Consider the following 22,576-nt stretch of genomic DNA (forward strand, 5'->3'; position numbering starts at 1 on the left):
AAACTGAGCAACTCTGTCCAACAAGGTTTAGTTTGTACTTGGAAACCGCAAAGTAGGGTCAAAGTATTTTAGAGGGACTCGATATTGATGGCAAAAGAAAATTCGCAGCTACACGTTTGCTTCTAACGGTTCCCTCTCTGACCAACTTTTTTTTTGAGATAGGGTCTCTCTCTGTCACCCAGGCTGTAGTGCACTGGGGCGATCTCGGCCCACTGCAACCTCCGCTTCTTGAGTTCAAGAGATTTGCCTGCCTCAGCCTTCCAAGTAGCTGGGATTACAGGCGTGCGCCACCACGTCCAGCTAATTTTTGTGTTTTTAGTGGAGATGGGGTTTTGCCATGTTGACCAGTCTGGTCTTGAACTCCTGACCTCAGGTGATCCACTCACCTCGGCCTCCCACAGTGCTGGGATTACAGGAGTGAGCCACCATGTCCTGCCAGCATTGCCTTTCTTGTTTGAAATTTTACAGCTATACTTTGTTGTGTAATGTTATGGTTCCCTTTCTGTAAAATGTTATTTTTGGTGATCTAAATAAAGCCTGTTTTGTTTGGAGAAAAAAAAAATAAAATAAAACTAGGAATAATACACAGGGCTTAGGTGGCTTGGAATATTAGTAAAAAAATATTTTTCTTGTATCTTGATACATGAGATCCTTCAGATCCAGGACACATGTATTCTCTGGCTTTGTATTTAATATTTTAAGTCAAAATTGGCTTCCATCTTTGGATCTAGCTACTAGTTCTTTTCTTTTGCGGTAGTGGTTTTCTCTTGATCTGATAGGTTTTTATTAGCAGCAATTTTGTTTTCACATTTTAAAAAGTTATAGAAAATAATTGTTATTGCTGACTTTTTTACTTAGAAGTCCCATGAGTCTAAGTTATCATTCAAAACCTTTTGACTTGAACTTTATATATTCAGTGCAGCATGGACACAGCGAAGACCTTTGTCTGTCATAAGATCCCACATGAATTTGATCTGACCAAGCCAACTTTATACTTCCTCAGGCGAGTGAGAAATATGGATAGATTTGACATGGTCTTATTGGCCATGTAAAAACCAGTATAAGAATAGAGTTATAGGCACATAGTAAGTAAAAATTTATTCCAGGAATGAAAAAAAGTTTTTTATATCTTATCTAGACATTTTTATAAATGGTGACATTTTTGTTATTTCAATTTTAATTGCCATTTGTAAAGACAAAAACCTTATAATGATTTGCAACCTTTTTTTTCTGTGGCCATGATATTTTCTGTTGGTTTAGAAGATTTTTTTTTTTTTTTGAGACAGAGTCACTCTGTTGCCCAGGCTGGAGTGCAGTGGCACGATCCAGCTCACTGCAACCTCTGCCTCCCAAGTTCAAGTGATTTTTGTGCCTCAACCTCCCGGAATAGCTGGGATTACAGGTGCCCACCATCACACCCAGCTAATTTTTGTATTTTTTGTAGAAACGAGGTTTAATCCTGTTGGTCAGGCTGGTCTCGAACTCCTACCTCAAGTGACCCGCCTGCCTTGGCCTTCCAAAATGCTAAGATTACAGGCGTGAGCCACCACACCTGGCCAGTTCAGAAGATTAATGTGAGATCCCAATGCCATGGGTTGATCTAATAATTAATTTTATTTTCAAAGATGTGAAAATACTTTGCCAGAATTTAATAGCTTATCCCTGTTATAGTCTGGTGCAGTGAATACCATGACCTTGGTTGTGATAAACCACCAGTACCACCACCAGTACCAATGCCTGATAATCCTCTGCTTCTAACCAAGTACTTTCTAGTATACCAAGCTCCTGGACAAGCTACCAAAGGACCTGAGTGCCAGGTGGCTCCAAATCTAAACCATAAGCAGGACTATGGACAGGTCAGCTTTACCATTAGGAAGCAAGTGCCATGAGGGCAGGAAGTTTTGTTTGTTTTGTTCACTGCAGTGTCCTCAATGCCTGAAACACTAACTGGCACATAGAAGATGCCTGGTAACTTTTGAATGAAACTGCTGAATTTTATGACACATTTCCCATATTTAAAAGTAGCTCATTCCCCTGCCTCTAAGCTTCATGTGAGGCTCTAGGCCTGTCCTAGAGGACCATAACAGAAACTCACAAGATTTGGGAATCGTTCCCATGGAATACACAGACACATACACATGCACACACATATATATTTTGGTAAGTAGTTTAATCTGCCATGGATAAAAAATAAAACTCATTCATCTAGAACTACCTTCTTCCAGTAATTCATCAAAATGACAATCATGGCTGGGCATGGAGACTCACACCTGTAATCCCAGCACTTTGGGAGGCCGAGGCAGGAGGATTGCTTGAGCCTAGGGGTTTGAGACCAGCCTGGGCAACAAAGTGAGACCCTCATCTCTAAAAAAATTAAAGAATTAGCCAGGAGCAGTGGTGCATACCTGTGGTCCCAGCTACATGGGAGGCTGAGGCAGGAAGATCACTTGAGCCTGGAAGGTTGAGGCTGCAGTGAGCTGTGATCACGCCACTGCACTCCAACTTGGGTGACAGGGACCCTGTCTCAAAAAACAAACAAACAAAGAAAACAAAAAACAAAACAGAGAATGAGTTTGTCATCAATGCCATAAAAAGACACTATAAGAACACTACAGGTCCATATCCCTGAGGCATATAGATGCAAAAATTCTCAACAAAACACTAGCAAACCAAATTTAACAGCATATTAAAAGAGTCATATGCCATCACCAAGTGGGATTTATCCCTGGGATGCAAGAATGGTTTGGCATACGAAAATCAATCAATGAGATATACTGTCTTAACAGAATGAAGGATAAAAATCAGATGATACCCTGAGATCCAGAAAAAGCACTGGACAAAATTCAATACCTTTTCATGATAACAACAAAAAAACAAAACTGCCAACAAAGAAAGAATAGAAGGAAATTACCTCAAGATAATAAAGGCCATACATGTATGCAAAGCCTACAGCTAATACCATACTTAATGGTGAAAAACTGAAAGCTGTTCCTTTAAGATCAGGAACAAAAGAAGGATGCCCACTTTCACCACTTCTATTCAGCATAGTACTGGAGGTACTAGCCAGAGCAGTTAGGCAGGAAAGCTAAATAAAAAACATCCAAATATGAACAGAAGTAAAATTATTTCTGTTCGCAGAATGACATGATGTTATGTAGAAAACCCTAATGATCTCACACACACACACACACAACCTGTTTGAACTAATAAATTCAACTAAATTATAGGAAACAAAGTCAGCATACAAAAATCAGTTTCACGGCCAGGCACGGTGGCTCAAGCCTGTAATCCCAGCACTTTGGGAGGCTGAGATGGGTGGATCACGAGGTCAGGAGATCGAGACCATCCTAGCTAACACGGTGAAACCCCGTCTCTACTAAAAAATACAAAAAAAAACTAGCTGGGCAAGGTGGCAGGTGCCTGTAGTCCCAGCTACTTGGGAGGCTGAGGCAGGAGAATGGCGTAAACCCAGGAGGCGGATCTTGCAGTGAGCTGAGATCCAGCCACTGCACTCCATCCTGGGCAACAGAGCGAGACTCCATCTCAAAAAAAAAAAAAAGTTGCATTTTTATATACTAACATTGAACAATTTGAAAAAGAAAATAAGAAAACCAATCCCATTTACAATAGCATCAAAAAGAATAAAATACTCAGGAATAAACTTAACCAAGGAGGTGAAAGACTTATACACTGAAAAAAATGAACAGGAATATAATAAATTATATGCATGCTTTCTTACTCTAAGAAATGCAAAAATATTACAGTAGTAGCCTTGAGATTCCTGATTTATTGGCAGTGTTTTCTGGAAAGCAGCAATTGACATCCCTTTTATGTTTGTTGTTCTGACATGCCACATTAGGGATGATGATTACATGTTCAACCCAATTCTGAAGAAACATTCTGTTGCACCTGTCAACATAGATAATTCAGGCAGTGAGTGGGTGATGTGCAGTTCTTGAGGGAGCCAGCAATAATACCTCTTCACCTTCCCTAAAGAAAGCACATTGGGAAGGCAAATGAGTACAAGCACTGTTGTCCTGTGAATGATTTCCAGTGTATACTTAATTTATTTTTGCTGTATAGTAAGTAGTTAACAGTGAGAGCTTTGCTGAAAGACAACTGGCCTAGACATTTCAAAAATGTCAATGTTATGAAAGACCAAAAGGGCAGGAGAACTGTAACAGATTAAAGAATCATGAGAACTCAATGCAATACATGATGATTAGATGCTAGATTTTAAGGAAGTGTAAAGAACATTATTGGAAAAATTGGGAAATTTGAACATGGAGCATATATCAGGAAACGCTGTTGTACTGACGTAAGATTTATTGAATGATAATATTATTGTAGATATGTAGGAAAGTGTTTTTGTTCTAAGAAGACACACGCTTAAGTATTTAGAGCCACATGTGATGGCTCATGCCTGTCTGTAATTCCAGTAATTTGTGAGGCCAGGGTTGGAGGATCACTTGAGCCCAAGAGTTCATGACCAACCTGGGAAACATAATGGGACCCTATCTCTACAATAAATAAGTAAATAAATAAGCTGAGCAGAGTGGTGTGGAACTATAGTCCCAGCTACTTGAGAGGCTGAGGTGGAGGATCGTTTGAGCTTGGGAGGTTGAGGCTGCATGAGCCGTGATCACACCCCTGCACTCCAGCCTGAGCAACAGAGTGAGGCTCTGTCTCTTAAAAAAAAAAAAAAAAAAAAAAAAAAAAAAAAAAAAAAAAAAAAAAAAAAAAAAACCAAAACCAAACCAAAACAAAAAGCATTTAGGGGTAAATTATCTTGATTACGACAACCTATTTTCAACAAAAATATATGTGTATATGCATGTATATATAGATAGAGACAGTATTTTTTTAATTTATTTATTATTATTATACTTTAAGTTGTAGTGTACATGTGCATAACGTGCAGGTTTGTTACATATGTATACTTGTGCCATGTTGGTGTGCTGCACCCATCAACTCATCATTTACATCAGGTATAATTCCCAATGCAATCCCTCCCCCCTCCCCCCTCCCCATGATAGGCCCCTGTGTGTGATGTTCCCCTTCCTGAGTCCAAGTGATCTCATTGTTCAGTTCCCACCTATGAGTGAGAACATGCGGTGTTTGGTTTTCTGTTCTTGTGATAGTTTGCTAAGAATTATGGTTTCCAGCTGCATCCATGTCCCTACAAAGGACGCAAACTCATCCTTTTTGATGGCTGCATAGTATTCCATGGTGTATATGTGCCACATTTTCTTAATCCAATCTGTCACTGATGGACATTTGGGTTGATTCCAAGTCTTTGCTATTGTGAATAGTGCTGCAATAAACATATGTGTGCATGTGTCTTTATAGCAGCATAATTTATAATCCTTTGGGTATATACCCAGTAATGGGATGGCTGGGTCATATGGTACATCTAGTTCTAGATCCTTGAGGAATCGCCATACTGTTTTCCATAATGGTTGAACTAGTTTACAATCCCACCAACAGTGTAAAAGCGTTCCTATTTCTCCACATCCTCTCCAGCACCTGTTGTTTCCTGACTTTTTAATGATCGCCATTCTAACTGGTGTGAGATGGTATCTTATTGTGGTTTTGATTTGCATTTCTCTGATGGCCAGTGATGATGAGCATTTTTTCATGTGTCTGTTGGCTGTATGAATGTCTTCTTTTGAGAAATGTCTGTTCATATCCTTTGCCCACTTTTTGATGGGTTTGTTTGTTTTTTTCTTGTAAATTTGTTTGAGTTCTTTGTAGGTTTTGGATATTAGCCCTTTGTCAGATGAGTAGATTGCAAAAATTTTCTCCCATTCTGTAGGTTGCCTGTTCACTCTGATGGTAGTTTCTTTTGCTGTGCAGAAGCTCTTTAATTTAATGAGATCCCATTTGTCAATTTTGGCTTTTGCTGCCGTTGCTTTTGGTGTTTTAGACATGAAGTCTTTGCCCATGCCTATGTCCTGAATGGTACTACCTAGGTTTTCCTCTAGGATTTTTATGGTATTAGGTCTAACATTTAAGTCTCTAATCCATCTTGAATTAATTTTCGTATAAGGAGTAAGGAAAGGATCCAGTTTCAGCTTTCTACTTATGGCTAGCCAATTTTCCCAGCACCATTTATTAAATAGGGAATCCTTTCCCCATTTCTTGTTTCTCTCAGGTTTGTCAAAGATCAGATGGCTGTAGATGTGTGGTATTATTTCTGAGGACTCTGTTCTGTTCCATTGGTCTATATCTCTGTTTTGGTACCAGTACCATGCTGTTTTGGTTACTGTAGCCTTGTAGTATAGTTTGAAGTCAGGTAGCGTGATGCCTCCAGCTTTGTTCTTTTGACTTAGGATTGTCTTGGAGATGCGGGCTCTTTATTGGTTCCATATGAACGTTAAAGCAGTTTTTTCCAGTTCTATGAAGAAACTCATTGGTAGCTTGATGGGGATGGCATTGAATCTATAAATTACCTTGGGCAGTATGGCCATTTTCACGATATTGATTCTTCCTATCCATGAGCATGGTATGTTCTTCCATTTGTTTGTATCCTCTTTTATTTCACTGAGCAGTGGTTTGTAGTTCTCCTTGAAGAGGTCCTTTACATCCCTTGTAAGTTGGATTCCTAGGTATTTGATTCTCTTTGAAGCAATTGTGAATGGAAGTTCATTCCTGATTTGGCTCTCTGTTTGTCTGTTACTGGTGTATAAGAATGCTTGTGATTTTTGCACATTAATTTTGTATCCTGAGACTTTGCTGAAGTTGCTTATCAGCTTAAGGAGATTTTGGGCTGAGACAATGGGGTTTTCTAAATATACAATCATGTCATCTGCAAACAGGGACAGTTTGACTTCTTCTTTTCCTAACTGAATACCCTTGATTTCTTTCTCTTGACTAATTGCCCTAGCCAGAACTTCCAACACTATGTTGAATAGGAATGGTGAGAGAGGGCATCCCTGTCTTGTGCCAGTTTTCAAAGGGAATTTTTCCAGTTTTTGCCCATTCAGTATGATATTGGCTGTCGGTTTGCCATAAATAGCTGTTATTATTTTGAGGTACGTTCCATCAATACCGAATTTATTGAGCGTTTTTAGCATGAAGGGCTGTTGAATTTTGTCAAAAGCCTTGTCTGCATCTATTGAGATAATCATGTGGTTCTTGTCTTTGGTTCTGTTTATATGCTGGATTATGTTTATTGATTTGCGAATGTTGAACCAGCCTTGCATCCCAGGGATGAAGCCCACTTGATCATGGTGGATAAGCTTTTTGATGTGTTGCTGAATCCGGTTTGCCAGTATTTTATTGAGGATTTTTGCATCGATGTTCATCAGGGATATTGGTCTAAAATTCTCTTTTTTTGTTGTGTCTCTGCCAGGCTTTGGTATCAGGATGATGTTGGCCTCATAAAATGAGTTAGGGAGGATTCCCTCTTTTTCTATTGATTGGAATAGTTTCAGAAGGAATGGTACCAACTCCTCCTTGTACCTCTGGTAGAATTCAGCTGTGAATCCATCTGGTCCTGGACTTTTTTTGGTTGGTAGGCTATTAATTATTGCCTCAATTTCAGAGCCTGCTATTGGTCTATTCAGGGATTCAAACTTCTTCCTGGTTTAGTCTTGGAAGAGTGTAAGTGTCCAGGAAATTATCCATTTCTTCTAGATTTTCCAGTTTATTTGCGTAGAGGTGTTTATAGTATTCTCTGATGGTAGTTTGTATTTCTGTGGGGTCGGTGGTGATATCCCCTTTATCATTTTTAATTGCGTCGATTTGATTCTTCTCTCTTTTCTTCTTTATTAGTCTTGCTAGTGGTCTGTCAATTTTGTTGATCTTTTCAAAAAACCAACTCCTGGATTCATTGATTTTTTGGAGAGTTTTTTGTGTCTCTATCTCCTTCAGTTCTGCTCTGATCTTAGTTATTTCTAGCCTTCTGCTAGCTTTCGAATGTGTTTGCTCTTGCTTCTCTAGTTCTTTTAATTGTGATGTTAGAGTGTCAATTTTAGATCTTTCCTGCTTTCTCTTTTGGGCATTTAGTGCTATAAATTTCCCTCTACACACTGCTTTAAATGTGTCCCAGAGATTCTGGTATGTTGTATCTTTGTTCTCATTGGTTTCAAAGAACATCTTTATTTCTGCCTTCATTTCGTTATGTACCCAGTAGTCATTCAGGAGCAGGTTGTTCAGTTTCCATGTAGTTGAGCGGTTTTGATTGAGTTTCTTAGTCCTGAGTTCTAGTTTGATTGCACTGTGGTCTGAGAGACAGTTTGTTATAATTTCTGTTCTTGTACATTTGCTGAGGAGTGCTTTACTTCCAATTACGTGGTCAATTTTGGAGTAAGTACGATGTGGTGCTGAAAGAATGTATATTCTGTTGATTTGGGGTGGAGAGTTCTATAGATGTCTATTAGGTCTGCTTGCTGCAGAGATGAGTTCAATTCCTGGATATCCTTGTTAACTTTCTGTCTCGTTGATCTGTCTAATGTTGACAGTGGAGTGTTGAAGTCTCCCATTATTATTGTATGGGAGTCTAAGTCTCTTTGTAAGTGTCTAAGGACTTGCTTGATGAATCTGGGTGCTCCTGTATTGGGTGCATATATATTTAGGATAGTTAGCTCTTCCTGTTGAATTGATCCCTTTACCATTATGTAATGGCCTTCTTTGTCTCTTTTGATCTTTGATGGTTTAAAGTCTGTTTTATCAGAGACTAGTATTGCAACCCCCACTTTTTTTTGTTCTCCATTTGCTTGGTAAATCTTCCTCCATCCCTTTATTTTGAGCCTATGTATGTCTCTGCGTGTGAGATGGGTCTCCTGAATACAGCAGACTGATGGGTCTTGACTCTTTATCCAGTTTGCCAGTCTGTGTCTTTTAATTGGAGCATTTAGTCCATTTACATTTAAGGTTAAGATTGTTATGTGTGAACTTGATCCTGCCATTATGATATTAAGTGGTTATTTTGCTCGTTAGTTGATGCAGTTTCTTCCTAGCCTCGATGGTCTTTACATTTTGGCATGTTTTTGCAATGGCTGGTACCGGTTGTTCCTTTCCATGTTTAGTGCTTCCTTCAGGGTCTCTTGTAAGGCAGGCCTAGTGGTGACAAAATCTCTAAGCATTTGCTTATCTGTAAAGGATTTTATTTCTCCTTCACTTATGAAACTTAGTTTGGCTGGATATGAAATTCTGGGTTGAAAATTCTTTTCTTTAAGAATGTTGAATATTGGCCCCCACTCTCTTCTGGCTTGGAGAGTTTCTGCCGAGAGATCTGCTGTTAGTCTGATGGGCTTCCCTTTGTGGGTAACCCGACCTTTCTCTCTGGCTGCCCTTAAGATTTTTTCCTTCATTTCAACTTTGGTGAATCTGGCAATTATGTGTCTTGGAGTTGCTCTTCTCGAGGAGTATCTTTGTGGCATTCTCTGTATTTCCTGGATTTGAATGTTGGCCTGCCTTACTAGGTTGGGGAAGTTCTCCTGGATGATATCCTGAAGAGTGTTTTCCAACTTGGTTCCATTTTCCCCCTCACTTTCAGGCATCCCAATCAGACGTAGATTTGGTCTTTTTACATAATCCCATACTTCTTGCAGGCTTTGTTCATTTCTTTTTCTTCTTTTTTCTTTTGGTTTCTCTTCTCGCTTCATTTCATTCATTTGATCCTCAATCGCAGATACTCTTTCTTCCAGTTGATCGAGTCGGTTACTGAAGCTTGTGCATTTGTCACGTATTTCTCGTGTCATGGTTTTCATCTCTTTCATTTCGTTTATGACCTTCTCTGCATTAATTACTCTAGCCATCAATTCTTCCACTTTTTTTTCAAGATTTTTAGTTTCTTTGCGCTGGGTACGTAATTCCTCCTTTAGCTCTGAGAAATTTGATGGACTGAAGCCTTCTTCTCTCATCTCGTCAAAGTCATTCTCCATCCAGCTTTGATCCGTTGCTGGCGATGAGCTGCGCTCCTTTTCCGGGGGAGATGCGCTCTTATTTTTGGAATTTCCAGCTTTTCTGCCCTGCTTTTCCCCCATCTTTGTGGTTTTATCTGCCTCTGGTCTTTGATGATGGTGATGTACTGATGGGGTTTTGGTGTAGGTGTCCTTCCTGTTTGATAGTTTTCCTTCTAACAGTCAGGACCCTCAGCTGTAGGTCTGCTGGAGATTTCTTGAGGTCCACTCCAGACCCTGTTTGCCTGGGTATCAGCAGCAGAGGCTGCAGAAGATAGAATATTTCTGAACAGTGAGTGTACCTGTCTGATTCTTGCTTTGGAAGCTTCCTCTCAGGGGTGTACTCCACCCTGTGAGGTGTGGGGTGTCAGACTGCCCCTAGTGGGGGATGTCTCCCAGTTAGGCTACTCAGGGGTCAGGGACCCACTTGAGCAGGGAGTCTGTCCCTTCTCAGATCTCAACCTCCGTGTTGGGAGATCCACTGCTCTCTTCAAAGCTGTCAGACAGAGTCGTTTGCGTCTGCAGAGGTTTCGGCTGTGTTTGTTATTGCACTGTCCTCAGAGGTGGAGTCTACAGAGACAGGCAGGTTTCCTTGAGCTGCTATGAGCTCCACTCTTCCCAGCAGCTTTGTTTACCTACTTAAGCCTCAGCAATGGCGGGCGCCCCTCCCCCAGCCTCGCTGCTGCCTTGCCGGTAGATCACAGACTGCTGTGCTAGCAATGAGGGAGGCTCCGTGGGTGTGGGACCCTCCCGGCCAGGTGTGGGATATGATCTCCTGGTGTGCCTGTTTGCTTAAAGCGCAGTATTGGGGTGGGAGTTACCTGATTTTCCAGGTGTTGTGTGTCTCAGTTCCCCTGGCTAGGAAAAGGGATTCCCTTCCCCCTTGCGCTTCCCAGGTGAGGCAATGCCTCGCCCTGCTTCAGCTCTCGCTGGTCGGGCTGCAGCAGCTGACCAGCACCGATCGTCCGGCACTCCCCAGTGAGATGAACCCAGTACCTCAGTTGAAAATGCAGAAATCACCGGTCTTCTGTGTCGCTCGCGCTGGGAGTTGGAGACTGGAGCTGTTCCTATTCGGCCATCTTGCTCCACCCTCTACAGTATTTTTTAAGAAGAGAAAACAATAAGGCAAATGTGGCAAAACTGTGTGAATCTAGGTGAAAATTGTATGGATATTTTACTATTCTTTTAGCTTTTCTGAAGGTTTGAAAAATTTGATATAAAAAATAGGTGAACAAAAAAAGAGTGAGGGCTGTGGAATTCAGACTGCCTGGTGTTGGAATTCTGCCACTGCCAATCATAGGCTGTGTGATCTGGGGCAAGATCCTTAGTTGTTATTAGTTTCCATTCCTTCGTCTGTAAAATGAGTATAATAGTTCCTCTCTTGTAGGGCAGCCATGAAGATTAAATAGTATCATATGAATTAACTATTATTAATTACAAGCTTGGAACTTTAATTCTTAATACAAAGTACTTAGGTGGCACATCACAGCGGACTGATCCTGCTGGGTTATGTCATCATTGGGTACAATGCCTTCTCCATAGAGCTCAGGGAACAGAACCAGCATGCTCCTTCGGAATTGCCAGGCTGATTTTTTTTTTTTTTTTTTAGAACGTTTTATCCCTCAGGAGGCTTACAGACTGCTAAAGGCTTCGTTAAACTCCCAGGTATTCAGCTACAGTGACTATAGCAAAAATGTGGCTGAAACTTTGTATAGCATGGGCAGGATCTGCTTTGCCAAAGGAGAGCCCAGAAAGGCAATTCAGCTCCTGACAAAGGTGACTATTGACTGGTTTTGTTACATTTTCCCCCAGGCTTGTAAGCAGGATGTGAGGAGGGATGTATGTACATATGCATGCATGTATATATGTATTTTCCCTTCTCTTCCATTTTATTCCCGCTCTCCTTTTCTTTTTTTAAGTGATGTGTTATCTTTTGAAAATTGTCTGCTTTCTTAGATATGCTGAGGGAGAATATGACACAGAAACTTTTGTTGAGTCCGTGTCTGGACAAGAGTCTTAAAAGAGTAACACCCTAATCTTGGAATCCAAGTATGATAGTGGCAGAATCTCTGGAAAGCACTTCAAGGTTGGGTGGAATTAGTAATACCTTGTTTAACCATCCGTACCCAAGTACTCTTTCCCCTTCCAGAGAGCTCGTTCCCTTGCAGTGGGGTGTGGCAAAAGGTGTTCAACCAGTCAGTATACTGACAGAATGAATCTGAAGGCTTAGTAAAATAGGTGGCAATGTCTCTAAATAAAACCTAAGTTTTTTCGAAGTCAGAGGAAAAGTTGGTAAAGATCAAGGAACACTCAAGTGAGCAGAGGGTGGAGTCAGAAGCAGTCTACATCAGGTTTGCCGGGATTTTCATCTCATTTCAGGGTAACCTAATGTGATCAGAAAACAGTAAATAACAGAAGAAAGGGGAACTCATTTTGAAGATTCAGGGAAAAGAAAGCCTCCTGAAAGTAAGTTATAGGAGCCAGAATAGCTTTTCCAGGGAAGCATGAACACACGGTGGCATCTGGGTAATAGGGGTAGAAGCCTGAAAGGAGAGAAAACTTTGAAATGAAAGGATGACAATCTGAGGATAAGAAATGAGATGAAATGAAAAATGATGAGTGAAATGAGAAGGGGTTCCAGGGAAACAAGTCTAATAAAATTCAGATCCACATTGAAAATAACGAAGACGCTTAACATGGAGTGATACTGGAGTATTGTTTCTCAAATCTAGAATTGCAGCACAGTCAGTAAGAAACAAAACAAAACAAGCAAAAACAAATTCCTGAGTCTCGCCCCAGACCATCTGAATTAGAAGTTTTACGAGTAGTGTACAGAATCTTTTTTTTTTAATAGTTCTAGAGGCAGTTTTAATATCCTGCCAATTTTAAGAATCAAGATTGATATAACAAACTTGAAAAGCTCTCTTAGAATGCAGAGTGAAAGAAGAGAGGGATCTCATGAGAAAGTAATTGGTATGCAGGACAAAGTAGAGATTCAGCCAAAGAATTGTATGTATTTCTGAAGAAATTATGATTGGAATAGAAGCAGTAATCAGAGATATCATTGAAGACAAATGTTCTGAAACAAAAAAAGACCATAGCATATACATTGTAAGGATTTACCATGTTCCACACAAAATCAGTGTAAGGAGAGCCTCATATAGATTTTTACCTGGTAATGAATTTTTGATGGCATATGCAATAGATGGAATGCTTGTGTCCCTTCAAAATTCATACGTTGAAACCTAATATTCGCTGCGGTTTTATCTGGAGATAGGACCTTTAGAAGGGGACTAGGACTCAGGAGTGGAGTCTTCATGAATGGGATTAGTGCCCTTTGAAAAGAGACCTCAAAGAGCTTCCTTGCCCCTTTCCACCATGTGAGTTTACAGCAAAGATGGCTGTCAGTGAATCAGGAAGTGGGCCCTCACCAGACACGAAATGGACTAAGACAGCATGACTACATCCTCCATTTGTAATAGGGATTTAACTTGGAAATTTAGGATGCCATAAGCCTAGGTAGAGGCTACATCTTTGTTATCAGCTTAGGAAACAAATGAAATGTAGTGCAGGTATTTGAAATGTAAACTTGTGACAAGATCTCAGTTCCGCTGGTCCTTTCCCGAGTTTGGTTTGCAATTAAGGTGCTTGCTATCTGATTCTCCTTAACCTGTTGTTTCTCACCTCACCTAGTGTCTGATGATTCAAATCCTTGTATATGGAGGTGAACACAGTAAAAGCAGGGAGACAAAGAGCCTCCTTACTCTGTTGCGGAGGTGAGTTCTGGCCCTGGCCATCAGCCATGTCATCAATGTATATATATGCATGGCATGGCCTCTCCCAATTCAACCAAGTAGGGGTGATTCACCTCTTTCATTCTTGCTAGTAAGGCAAAATCCTACCTGTGTATGAATGTGGCCAAATCCTATACTTGGGAAAATTAGTTGATTTCTTACAGTCTCATAGAACCCAGTGTTTTAGGGTCTGCTGCAATAATATTTAGTATTTATAATACCCCTTTCAATGCTGAGCATTATAGAAAAGCCCTGCAAGACAAGGTTGTAGCTGATCACAGTATGATAGGTATCATATGGATTCAGAGAAAGTAAATGAGTACCTTAAAATAATTTTTCTTGCGGAACATACAAAGTCTAGGTCCCTAAACATAAGGCAAGTTTTTAGGATACAGTCTCCAAAGTTAATAATGACAGAGCCTCTTCAGATTCTTTTTATAGATGTTTAGAATTTAAGTCAAAGAGAGTTTTGTATAGACTTGCCTCAGTCTTTAACCTTGACGTTATCAATGACACATATCATTGACATTTGTTCATCTCAGAATAGTACTGACCTTGAACTGTTCTAAGAGGGAAGAGAACAAAAACTTGTTGAGTTTATACCAAATTCATAAAACTGAGCTAGGTCCTATTTATAAAGTATTTAATTTAATCCTCACAAATACCCAGTATGATAGCTCTCATTTAACAGAAGGGAGCTTGATGTTTTATAATGGAATTTGCCTAAATTCACTCAGTCTTGGAGATTTGGACTCAAATAAGTGTGACTCTAAGGCCATGTGCTTTTCCCTGAGAGCCCTCTAACAGCGCTGCATTGCTGCTGAGAGTTAGGACCCCGAATGTGTTCACCAGTGGTGGCTGATAATCAGTCCCCTTCTCACCAGGTTCACCAGGCTAGACAGGTGGGGAAGGTCATGCCATGGAGAATACATTGAGCCCTCCTCTCCACACCCACTTCACTCAGAGCCACACCTGAGGTGGGCCCCACAGGAGGCTATCTCCTGTTTTATCATTACCCAGAGGAGGACGTTCTCCAGCCTCTGTCAATAATTCCTGTTAGGAGGATATAGAGGATCAGCCACAGGGCAAAATGGAAAACTTTGCTCCCTGCCTGTTGGTGTTTTAAATAAAATCATGTCTATAACATGCATAGTACAGTGCCTGGCAGAGCATGCACTCAATAAATGTTCGTAAAACACCCTTCCTTCCCCTTCTTCACAGAAGACTGCCTTTTGCTTTCAGGGCAACAGTTCAGAATATTTGAAATCAGGGATAATTGTTAGCCACTAATACCATAGGTTAGTTTTGAGATTTTGAATCTTTGAATATATCTAAAGTAGATTTTGTGCTTTGAAGGTAATAATAATGAAACTAAAAGAACAAAATGTATAATTTCAGAGAAAAAATGCATGATGTTTCCCCAAAACTGAACAGAAGTTCTACTCAGCTTGTATTTAAAAAGAGACACTTCAGAATATCTGGAATCTCATTCTTTGGTAGCCTGAGATTGCTTTGCCTTCCAGTATTTACTGTGTCTTTTAGGTGATCTGAAATGATTCATAGAAGGAGGAAAAATTAGGAGATCTAATTCAGACCCTAGGTGGTATGAGTTTCTTTAGGTACTTGGAAATTAATTTTTCTTTCTGTAAATTACAATGAAACCAAACCTACCCAGAAAGTCCATATAAGGGGAAAAGAAGAGTCTTTTGAAGGACTTTGCTGTAGCAGAAGGTTTTTCTTTTCCTAAAACAAGCCCATATCTCATTCCTCAAGAACTGCTGAGCAAAGCCATGGGGGAAACTGCCAAAGCCAGATGTCAAAACCCAGTACAAGGATTGCTCTCTTTGCAGACTTCGGCATCTCACTGGAGTAATCAATCCCAGATGTCCTGGAACTCTGCTAGTTTTCCGATATACTCTCCTGCTTCTTACCTCACCTCTTCCGGAAACTCGTTGACTACACTCACTGGACTTTCATTGCTAGGAGCCCGAATTCTTGGCTTCTGAAGCCTGTGCAAAAAAGCTAAAGTAGAAATGGCCCCTTGAAATCAGAGTTAATTTCAAGGTTAAATGATAGTTGCAAGGGTCTCAAATAAAATTTTGGTGTGCAGAAAGGGCATAGAAAATATTGGATTTGGAAATAAACTTTCTGGTTGTTTAGTCTAACTTTTACCTAAATCACAAATGTACTTCAGTTGTAATCATTTACATATCTAGCTCATTTAAGCACTAGAAATACTAATATGTTTAAGATAGAGTCCCTTATATGAAAGTTAGTCTGTATTAAGTCTTTAATAGAAATGTAAAGGAAAAGGGCAAGTAATACATCATGAGGCTAGAAATGTGAGTGGAAACTCTGCATAGGTTGGGGGCTGGGTTGCAGGGTCTTCGAAGAAAAGTAGACATAAGCAGGTAGACAAGAAGCCAGAGGAGAGTATTCCAAGTTGCATGAACAGAAGCATAGTGGCGTAGATACCCGATATCACGGAGGAAAAGCAAGTGACCTTGAGTGGTTGTAGTTTAAGGTACTTGAGGAGGGACGTGCTGGACATGAGTTTGGAAAGACAGACTGGGGCAAGATTATGGAATTTTTATGTGCTGTGCTAAGGCCTTCAGGATTTATTTAGTAGACAGAAAGCAACCATCAAAGAGTTTTGGGCAGGATATGACATGACCAATTATTGGCTTTAAAACATTACCTCTGGCAGCAATGAGAAGGATAGATGGTACCTAGGGAGAAGTGGGGAGAGCAGTTAGGAGGTAGATCTGATAGTCCAAGGGAGAGATGTTTAGACCCTTAATTATCTAAAGCCGTAGTAGGAAGAATGTGTAGAGGATAGATCGAGAAGCTATATGGAGTCTGTATTGAGAGACCATAGGACCAGTCAGATGTGAGGTTTAATAGAGGCAGGAATCAAAGGTAGTGTTGAAGTTTCTAGCTTGGGCAACTGGGTGAATGGCAATGTTATTAAATAGTATTGGCAAGAGGAATAATCTTGGAGGATGTCTAGGGTGCCTGAGGGAAGATGGTTTCCACTTTGGATATGTTTGCAGTACCCACAATACATCCACTTGGCAACAGCTGTTAAGTTGTTGGCTGTATGGGCCAAGAGCTCAAAGAAATGATTCTGAAGCTAATGGAATGGGTAAGATAACCCACGGAATACATACATGTGAAACAAGAAGGCTTAGGAAAGAACTTTGGAGAATGCTTCCACTTATTTCAGAGAGAATATGGTGGTTTGGTAGCAGAACAGCTGGGGCTCAAATTTGAGCTTTCCCACTTATAGTGGGACTTCCTAAGGCTTACTTTCTTCATCTGTGAAAATGCACATAAATACAGCACTTCATTTTAAGTGCTTTACTTACTGTATGGCACATAGTAAGCTTCTGTGAAATGTTAATTATTGTAATTATCATTATTGTATTATTTAGGGGTCATGCAGAAAGAGGAACTGAAAAGGAGTCTCTAAAAAAGTCCTTAAGAATTAAGAGAGTCAGAAAAAAATAAAGGACAAAGTTTTAATGAAAGAGAGGCCAGTGTTATTGTTACGAAAGACATGAGGAGACACTTCGAAGAGGAAGAAATACGTATGACCAATACACACACACACACACAAAGATTTCCAATCTCAGGCAGGATTCAAAACATAAAATACCATTTTTACCCTATTGTTTTAGTGGTAATGACAAATACAGGTAGTAAAACCCAGCTATGTAAAAGGTATGGGGAGCTCAGCCCTCTCAATACTCTATTTATATGAGACTGTATGTTGATTGCACCTTTTTGGTGGATATGTTGGGAAAAGTTAATAGAATGTTTAGATGCATGGAACTTTTGACTCTGAAAGACCACTTCTAAGATCTGTCTTTTGAAATCCTTGCACAAAATATGTATTTATAAATATGTGTATATAAATATATACATATACATACATAAATATGTCTTTCTTTTAGATTTGTGGGAAAAATTCAAATGTCTACCAGTAGAAATACTAGCACGTTTATTGCTGTACAATATGGTCATTCAAAGGCATGATGTAGAGCTTTAAGTGTCATGGAAGAATATTCCCATATATATTGTTAGGGCTAAAAACATGAAAAGTACACATTAGTGAGCAATATATGTAGCATAACTCATAAGTATATGTAAATATGTAGTTAGTGAAAAGAATAGTACTTATCTCTAGGACACAGGATTATGGAGGACTTTCAAATTCTATGTTATGTATTTCTGTGTCATTTTACTTTTATTTTTACAATAAATGTTATTTGTGACGATAAAAAAGATATATTTTAAGAGTATGGTATATGTGTCAAATATTAAGAGAGTGCCATGTAGTGGTAAGGAACGGACTAGTGCCAGATGGCCTGGGTTATAAGCCCAGCTCTGTCTTTTTTTTTTTTTTTTTTTTTTTGAGACAGAGTCTTGCTCTGTCGCCCAGGCTGGAGTGCAGTGGCACAATCTTGGCTCACTGCAAGCTCCACCTCCCGGGTTCACGCCATTCTCCTGCCTCAGTCTCCCAGGTAGCTAGGACTATAGGTGCCCACCACCACACCCGGCTAATTTTTCTGTATTTTTAGTAGAGACGGGGTTTCACTGTGTTAGCCAGGATGGTCTCGATCTCCTGACCTCATGATCTGCCTGCCTCTGCCTCCCAAAGTGCTGGGATTACAGGCGTGAGCCACCGCACCTGGCCCCAGCTCTGTCTTTAGCTGTGAGATCTTGGACAAATCGCTCAGTTTTCTTCTCAGTTTCCTCATCCATAAAATGGGGATGATAATAATATAATATCTACTTCATAGGGTTGTTATTAATAAATAAGTAAATAAGTTAATAAATAAGTTAAGTAAAACTGCAAAGAAAGATGCCTGGCACATAGTATGTGCTAATTATAGATGATGAGCGTGTTAATGATGATGATTGCAGATGGAAAGAGGATGACTAATAAGAAGCATTATAATGGCAAACAGAATATCATCACTGACATTGCTGATATTAGCATGAGCTGTATTGGTAGAGAAGACCTTTGAGATTACTGTTTGTCCAGTACCTGATTAAATACCTCCTATAATCAGGAATTTACTCATTATCTCTCAAGATGGCCCCTTCCTTCCATTATTGGACAGTTCTGATTGTTAGAAGAATGTAGTAGTTAAGGTCATAGACTACATTTAAAGTTAGACATATCTGTGCTTGAATCCAGTCTCTACTACTATGTACCATTAGGTAAGGTATCTTAAACCTCACTTTTCTCTAATGAGGATTAGAATAGTATCTATAATATGGAAACATAATAAAGCGTAAATGAGATCATTCACATAAAGCACTTAGCACAGTATCTGGTATACAGTAAGTGCTCAATAAATATCAGCTATTTTAACAACTCTACCTAGTCATCAAACTTACTGGATGTATGAAAGCATGAAGTTACCAACTTTACCTTTCTCTCTGTTAGATGTCTCCGAAACAGCTGCATACTGAAAAGTTATTTTGATATACCTTTCCATGGGTATAAAGCTGTAGAAGCCAACAGAAGGAGCAGGGAGAACCATCCTTTTCTTCTCATAAGAGGGGAGCAAAGGAAGGTGCCTCAATGCCTATTAACCTATTAGTGACATACAGTCCTCTTGGTCTTGTGAACAAAATGGAACAGCCTCTTCTGGGCTCAGGGGCTAGAGAAGGGAAATAGGGTGGAAATGGGGATTTGGGAGTTGATTGTCTCCAGAGAGAAGTGAACAAGGAAAAAGAAAGGAGGTCATATGCTTCAGTACATTTTGTATCAGCCAGACCCAGTCTTAGGCAAGACCTTAGTGATGAAATGTATGTTCCATAAGCTGGGTTGTTTCCAGGCTGCTGCATTCATCTTCTTTTCCTATTATTTATTAGTAAACATTCCAACACTCCATCTACAAAATTAAGGAGAAAATATCTGGCCAAACCTTGGTATGACTGAGTGAGGAGCACAATCTGCTCCAGCAGAGCCAGGCAGCCAAACGAGGGGCAGCAGCTTTTCCAAATCAGGATTCTGGTACTAGCTGGAGGCACTGGGGCAGGTAGAGAAGTGAAAACTCAGAAGCCTTTAGTTCGCTGCTTGAGGGTCTCTTTCATGGGGAACAAGGGCTGCTAAGCCACAGTGAGCCAGCTCAGTGTACCTTGTCTTTAGCAGAGCAGTGGGGAGCTCTGCAGTCACCAGGTACTCTGCCATGCCCACAGAAATGGTCTGACAGGTGGGGACAGCATGGAATAGGGCAGGCAGAGCAAATACATTTCATCTCATGGGCCCATTCTGTTAATGGCTTCCTGGAGTGATGCTTCAGGTTCCAGAGCAAAAGGCTGGGTTTGGTGGAGCTTGATTTATTAGTGTCTTCCACCTTGGGCTATGGGTGGGGGAATAGCGGACTTCTACCACATATTTGCTGTCCAGATATAGAGAAAAGAGCACTGTACTCTGAGTCAAGGCACCTCGTGTGTGAATCCCAAAAACCATGAGACCTTAAGTCACTTAAACATTGAGTCTCAATTTCTTCATCTGCATTCATTCCTTTAACAAACATTTGTTGAGCACCTACTAAGTGCCAGGTGCAGTTAGAGCTGCAGGTGGTAATAAAGATAAATAAAACATGGTCATTAATCTTAAGGGGACAACATTCTAGTGTAAGAGAAAACATGAAGAAATAATGAAAACATGAAGTTTAAGTTCTGGAATAGCATTCTCAGTGCAATGAAAAGAGAGACAATCTATGAGAATCGGAAAAGACTTCATAGAGAGGGTGACATTTGAGCCATTTCTTAAAGGAGAAGTAGCAGTTCATCCAGGTGGAGAACAGAAGCCATTCCTGGAAGAAGGAACTCTACATACAAAGGCACAGAAGCATGACAGAGGGCAGGGTATGGAGGAACGGTAAGTAGTTTACAGCTGTTGTACAGGGCAGCATGTCCTGAAGGGGGCTGCAAGAAATGCTGATTCCAAGGGATGTGCATCAGTTCTCTGCGGGAGGGAGAAAGGCTCTGTGGCAGAAAGACAAAAATCAATTAAGGAAAAAAAAACCAGGTTTAAACAAAGTGACACAGGTTACTTTTCTGAAGGGCTTCTCAGGACTTTTAATATACAAAACCTTTGGCTGGGTTCTGTAGCTCATGCCTGTAATCCTAGCACTTTCGGAGGCTGAGGCAGGTGGATTGTCTGAGCTCAGGAGTTCAAGACCAGCCTGGGAAACACAGTGAAACCCCCAATTAGCCAGGCGTGGCAGCATGCGCCTGTAGTCCCAGTTACTCACGAGGCTGAGGCAGGAGAATCGCTTGAACCTGGGAGGCAGAGGTTGCAGTGAGCCAAGATCATGCTGCTGCTCTCCAGCCTGGGTGATAGAGCAAGACTCTGTATCCTAAGAAAAAATTTTAAAAATTTAAAAAAATTATATATATATAACCTTCCCTATTGGCATGTTGGGAACAAACCAGGTTTTTAAAATTTTTATTTTTATATTTTCAATTTGTAGAGACGAGGTCTCACTATGTTGCTGAGGCTAGCCTCAAATTCCTAGGCTCAAGCGATCCTCTCGGCTCAGCCTCTCAAAGTGCTGGGATTACAGGCGTGAGCACACCACACCTGGCTGCAAATCAGTTTTTCAGAAAACATTGTATTTTACATACCTGAAGTCTTTTTGAAATGATCAGTGATTTAAATTTTGGCAAATAAAACCTTGCACTGTCTTTAGAATCGAAGTAGAGAAACTAAGATTTGGTTTTGTTGAAAGCAAAGGGTGTAGTGCATGCTCGCCCTGAGGGTATACATGAATACTTTTGCAGTTTGGTAAGGAATTTTGGCCCCATTTTAGGATATAAAGTCTTTATGAACTATGACTATCTCATCAGCTATTTAATCTGATCATAGAAATACGACTTCAGTGCCTCCCTATGAATTAATCTTTTTGAGTCATGGTGGTTAAGAGCTGTAGTTCTGGAGACAGGCAAGCCTGAGTTCAAAACCCAGGACTACCACTTTCTAGCTATGGATAATCCTATAAAATGGGGATGAAGTATAGTACCTATCTCAGTGTTGCTGTGAGAATAAATGAGATAATGCATTATATGTGAAGTGCTTAGCAGAGTGCCTGGCCCCATAACAATCATGTATTAAGTAACAGCTATTTTTATTTTTACTGAAAGCTGGTCTTTGTCTTTATTCCCTTCTACTGACACCATTGTTGCATGAAGCAAATGGAGTTAGGGGCTGAATATTTTGAAAAGCTACTACCAAGCTTATGTGGAAAACATTTTTCTGGTTAACATCTCGAAAAAGATATAGATTTATCAGGTTCTGGAAACACAGATAGTATCATAGACAAGCAGTCTGACAGTCACCTAAACTCAAAGATAATATATACACTATGGAAATCAGTTATCCTTTCAGGTTTCAGGCAAGGGGAATCCTGCCACCTTGTGGTGTGAGAGAAGTAGGCCCGAGGCCAAGTCCCACTTACTATCCCTAGCAGAGATGCAGCCCTCTCACAGTTATTGCCCACCTCTGAATTTATGAGACCCCTGGGCAACTGACTTAATCTGTGCCTATTTCTTCAGCTAGTTTGGAATCTCATTATCTCCTGGTTTACTGCAAAGGAAGTTAAAGTGCCAGATCGCTTTCTATATTTTATACAGTCCAGTAATAGAGAATGAACCAGTCTTTAGTACGACTTGCATAAAAACCCCAAGTTCATAAATTTTGTATCTCATATACTACAGAACAAATATTCTTTTCAGGTAAAAAAAAAAAAGGGGGGGCTATGAAAACCACACTTTTTTCAGGCTTGAGGTAGAAATAGGAGGTGACTAAAGAACACTTAATAGTAACTGTGTTTCTGGAGCTGTCTTTTG

General features: G+C 40.2%; 2 protein-coding genes across 3 annotated transcripts in view; both read left to right on the plus strand.

The window, feature by feature from the left end:
• Window positions 1–22,576, plus strand: part of BRIX1 (biogenesis of ribosomes BRX1) — a 305,669-nt gene that overhangs the window by 257,503 nt on the left and 25,590 nt on the right. The gene's annotated exons all lie outside the window — the stretch shown is intronic.
• The window catches only part of TTC23L (tetratricopeptide repeat domain 23 like), a 155,176-nt gene that overhangs the window by 132,051 nt on the left and 549 nt on the right, over window positions 1–22,576 (plus strand). For both annotated transcript variants that reach the window (XM_050793844.1, XM_050793845.1), the window contains 2 exons: window positions 918–1,003; window positions 20,501–20,606. In XM_050793844.1, coding sequence (XP_050649801.1) covers window positions 918–1,003; window positions 20,501–20,582 — 168 coding nt within the window. In that variant the 3' untranslated portion in view covers window positions 20,583–20,606. The remainder of the gene's footprint in view (window positions 1–917; window positions 1,004–20,500; window positions 20,607–22,576) is intronic.

The sequence above is a fragment of the Macaca thibetana genome, chromosome 6 (genome assembly GCF_024542745.1).
Source record: "Macaca thibetana thibetana isolate TM-01 chromosome 6, ASM2454274v1, whole genome shotgun sequence".
NCBI classification, from domain to species: domain Eukaryota; kingdom Metazoa; phylum Chordata; class Mammalia; order Primates; family Cercopithecidae; genus Macaca; species Macaca thibetana.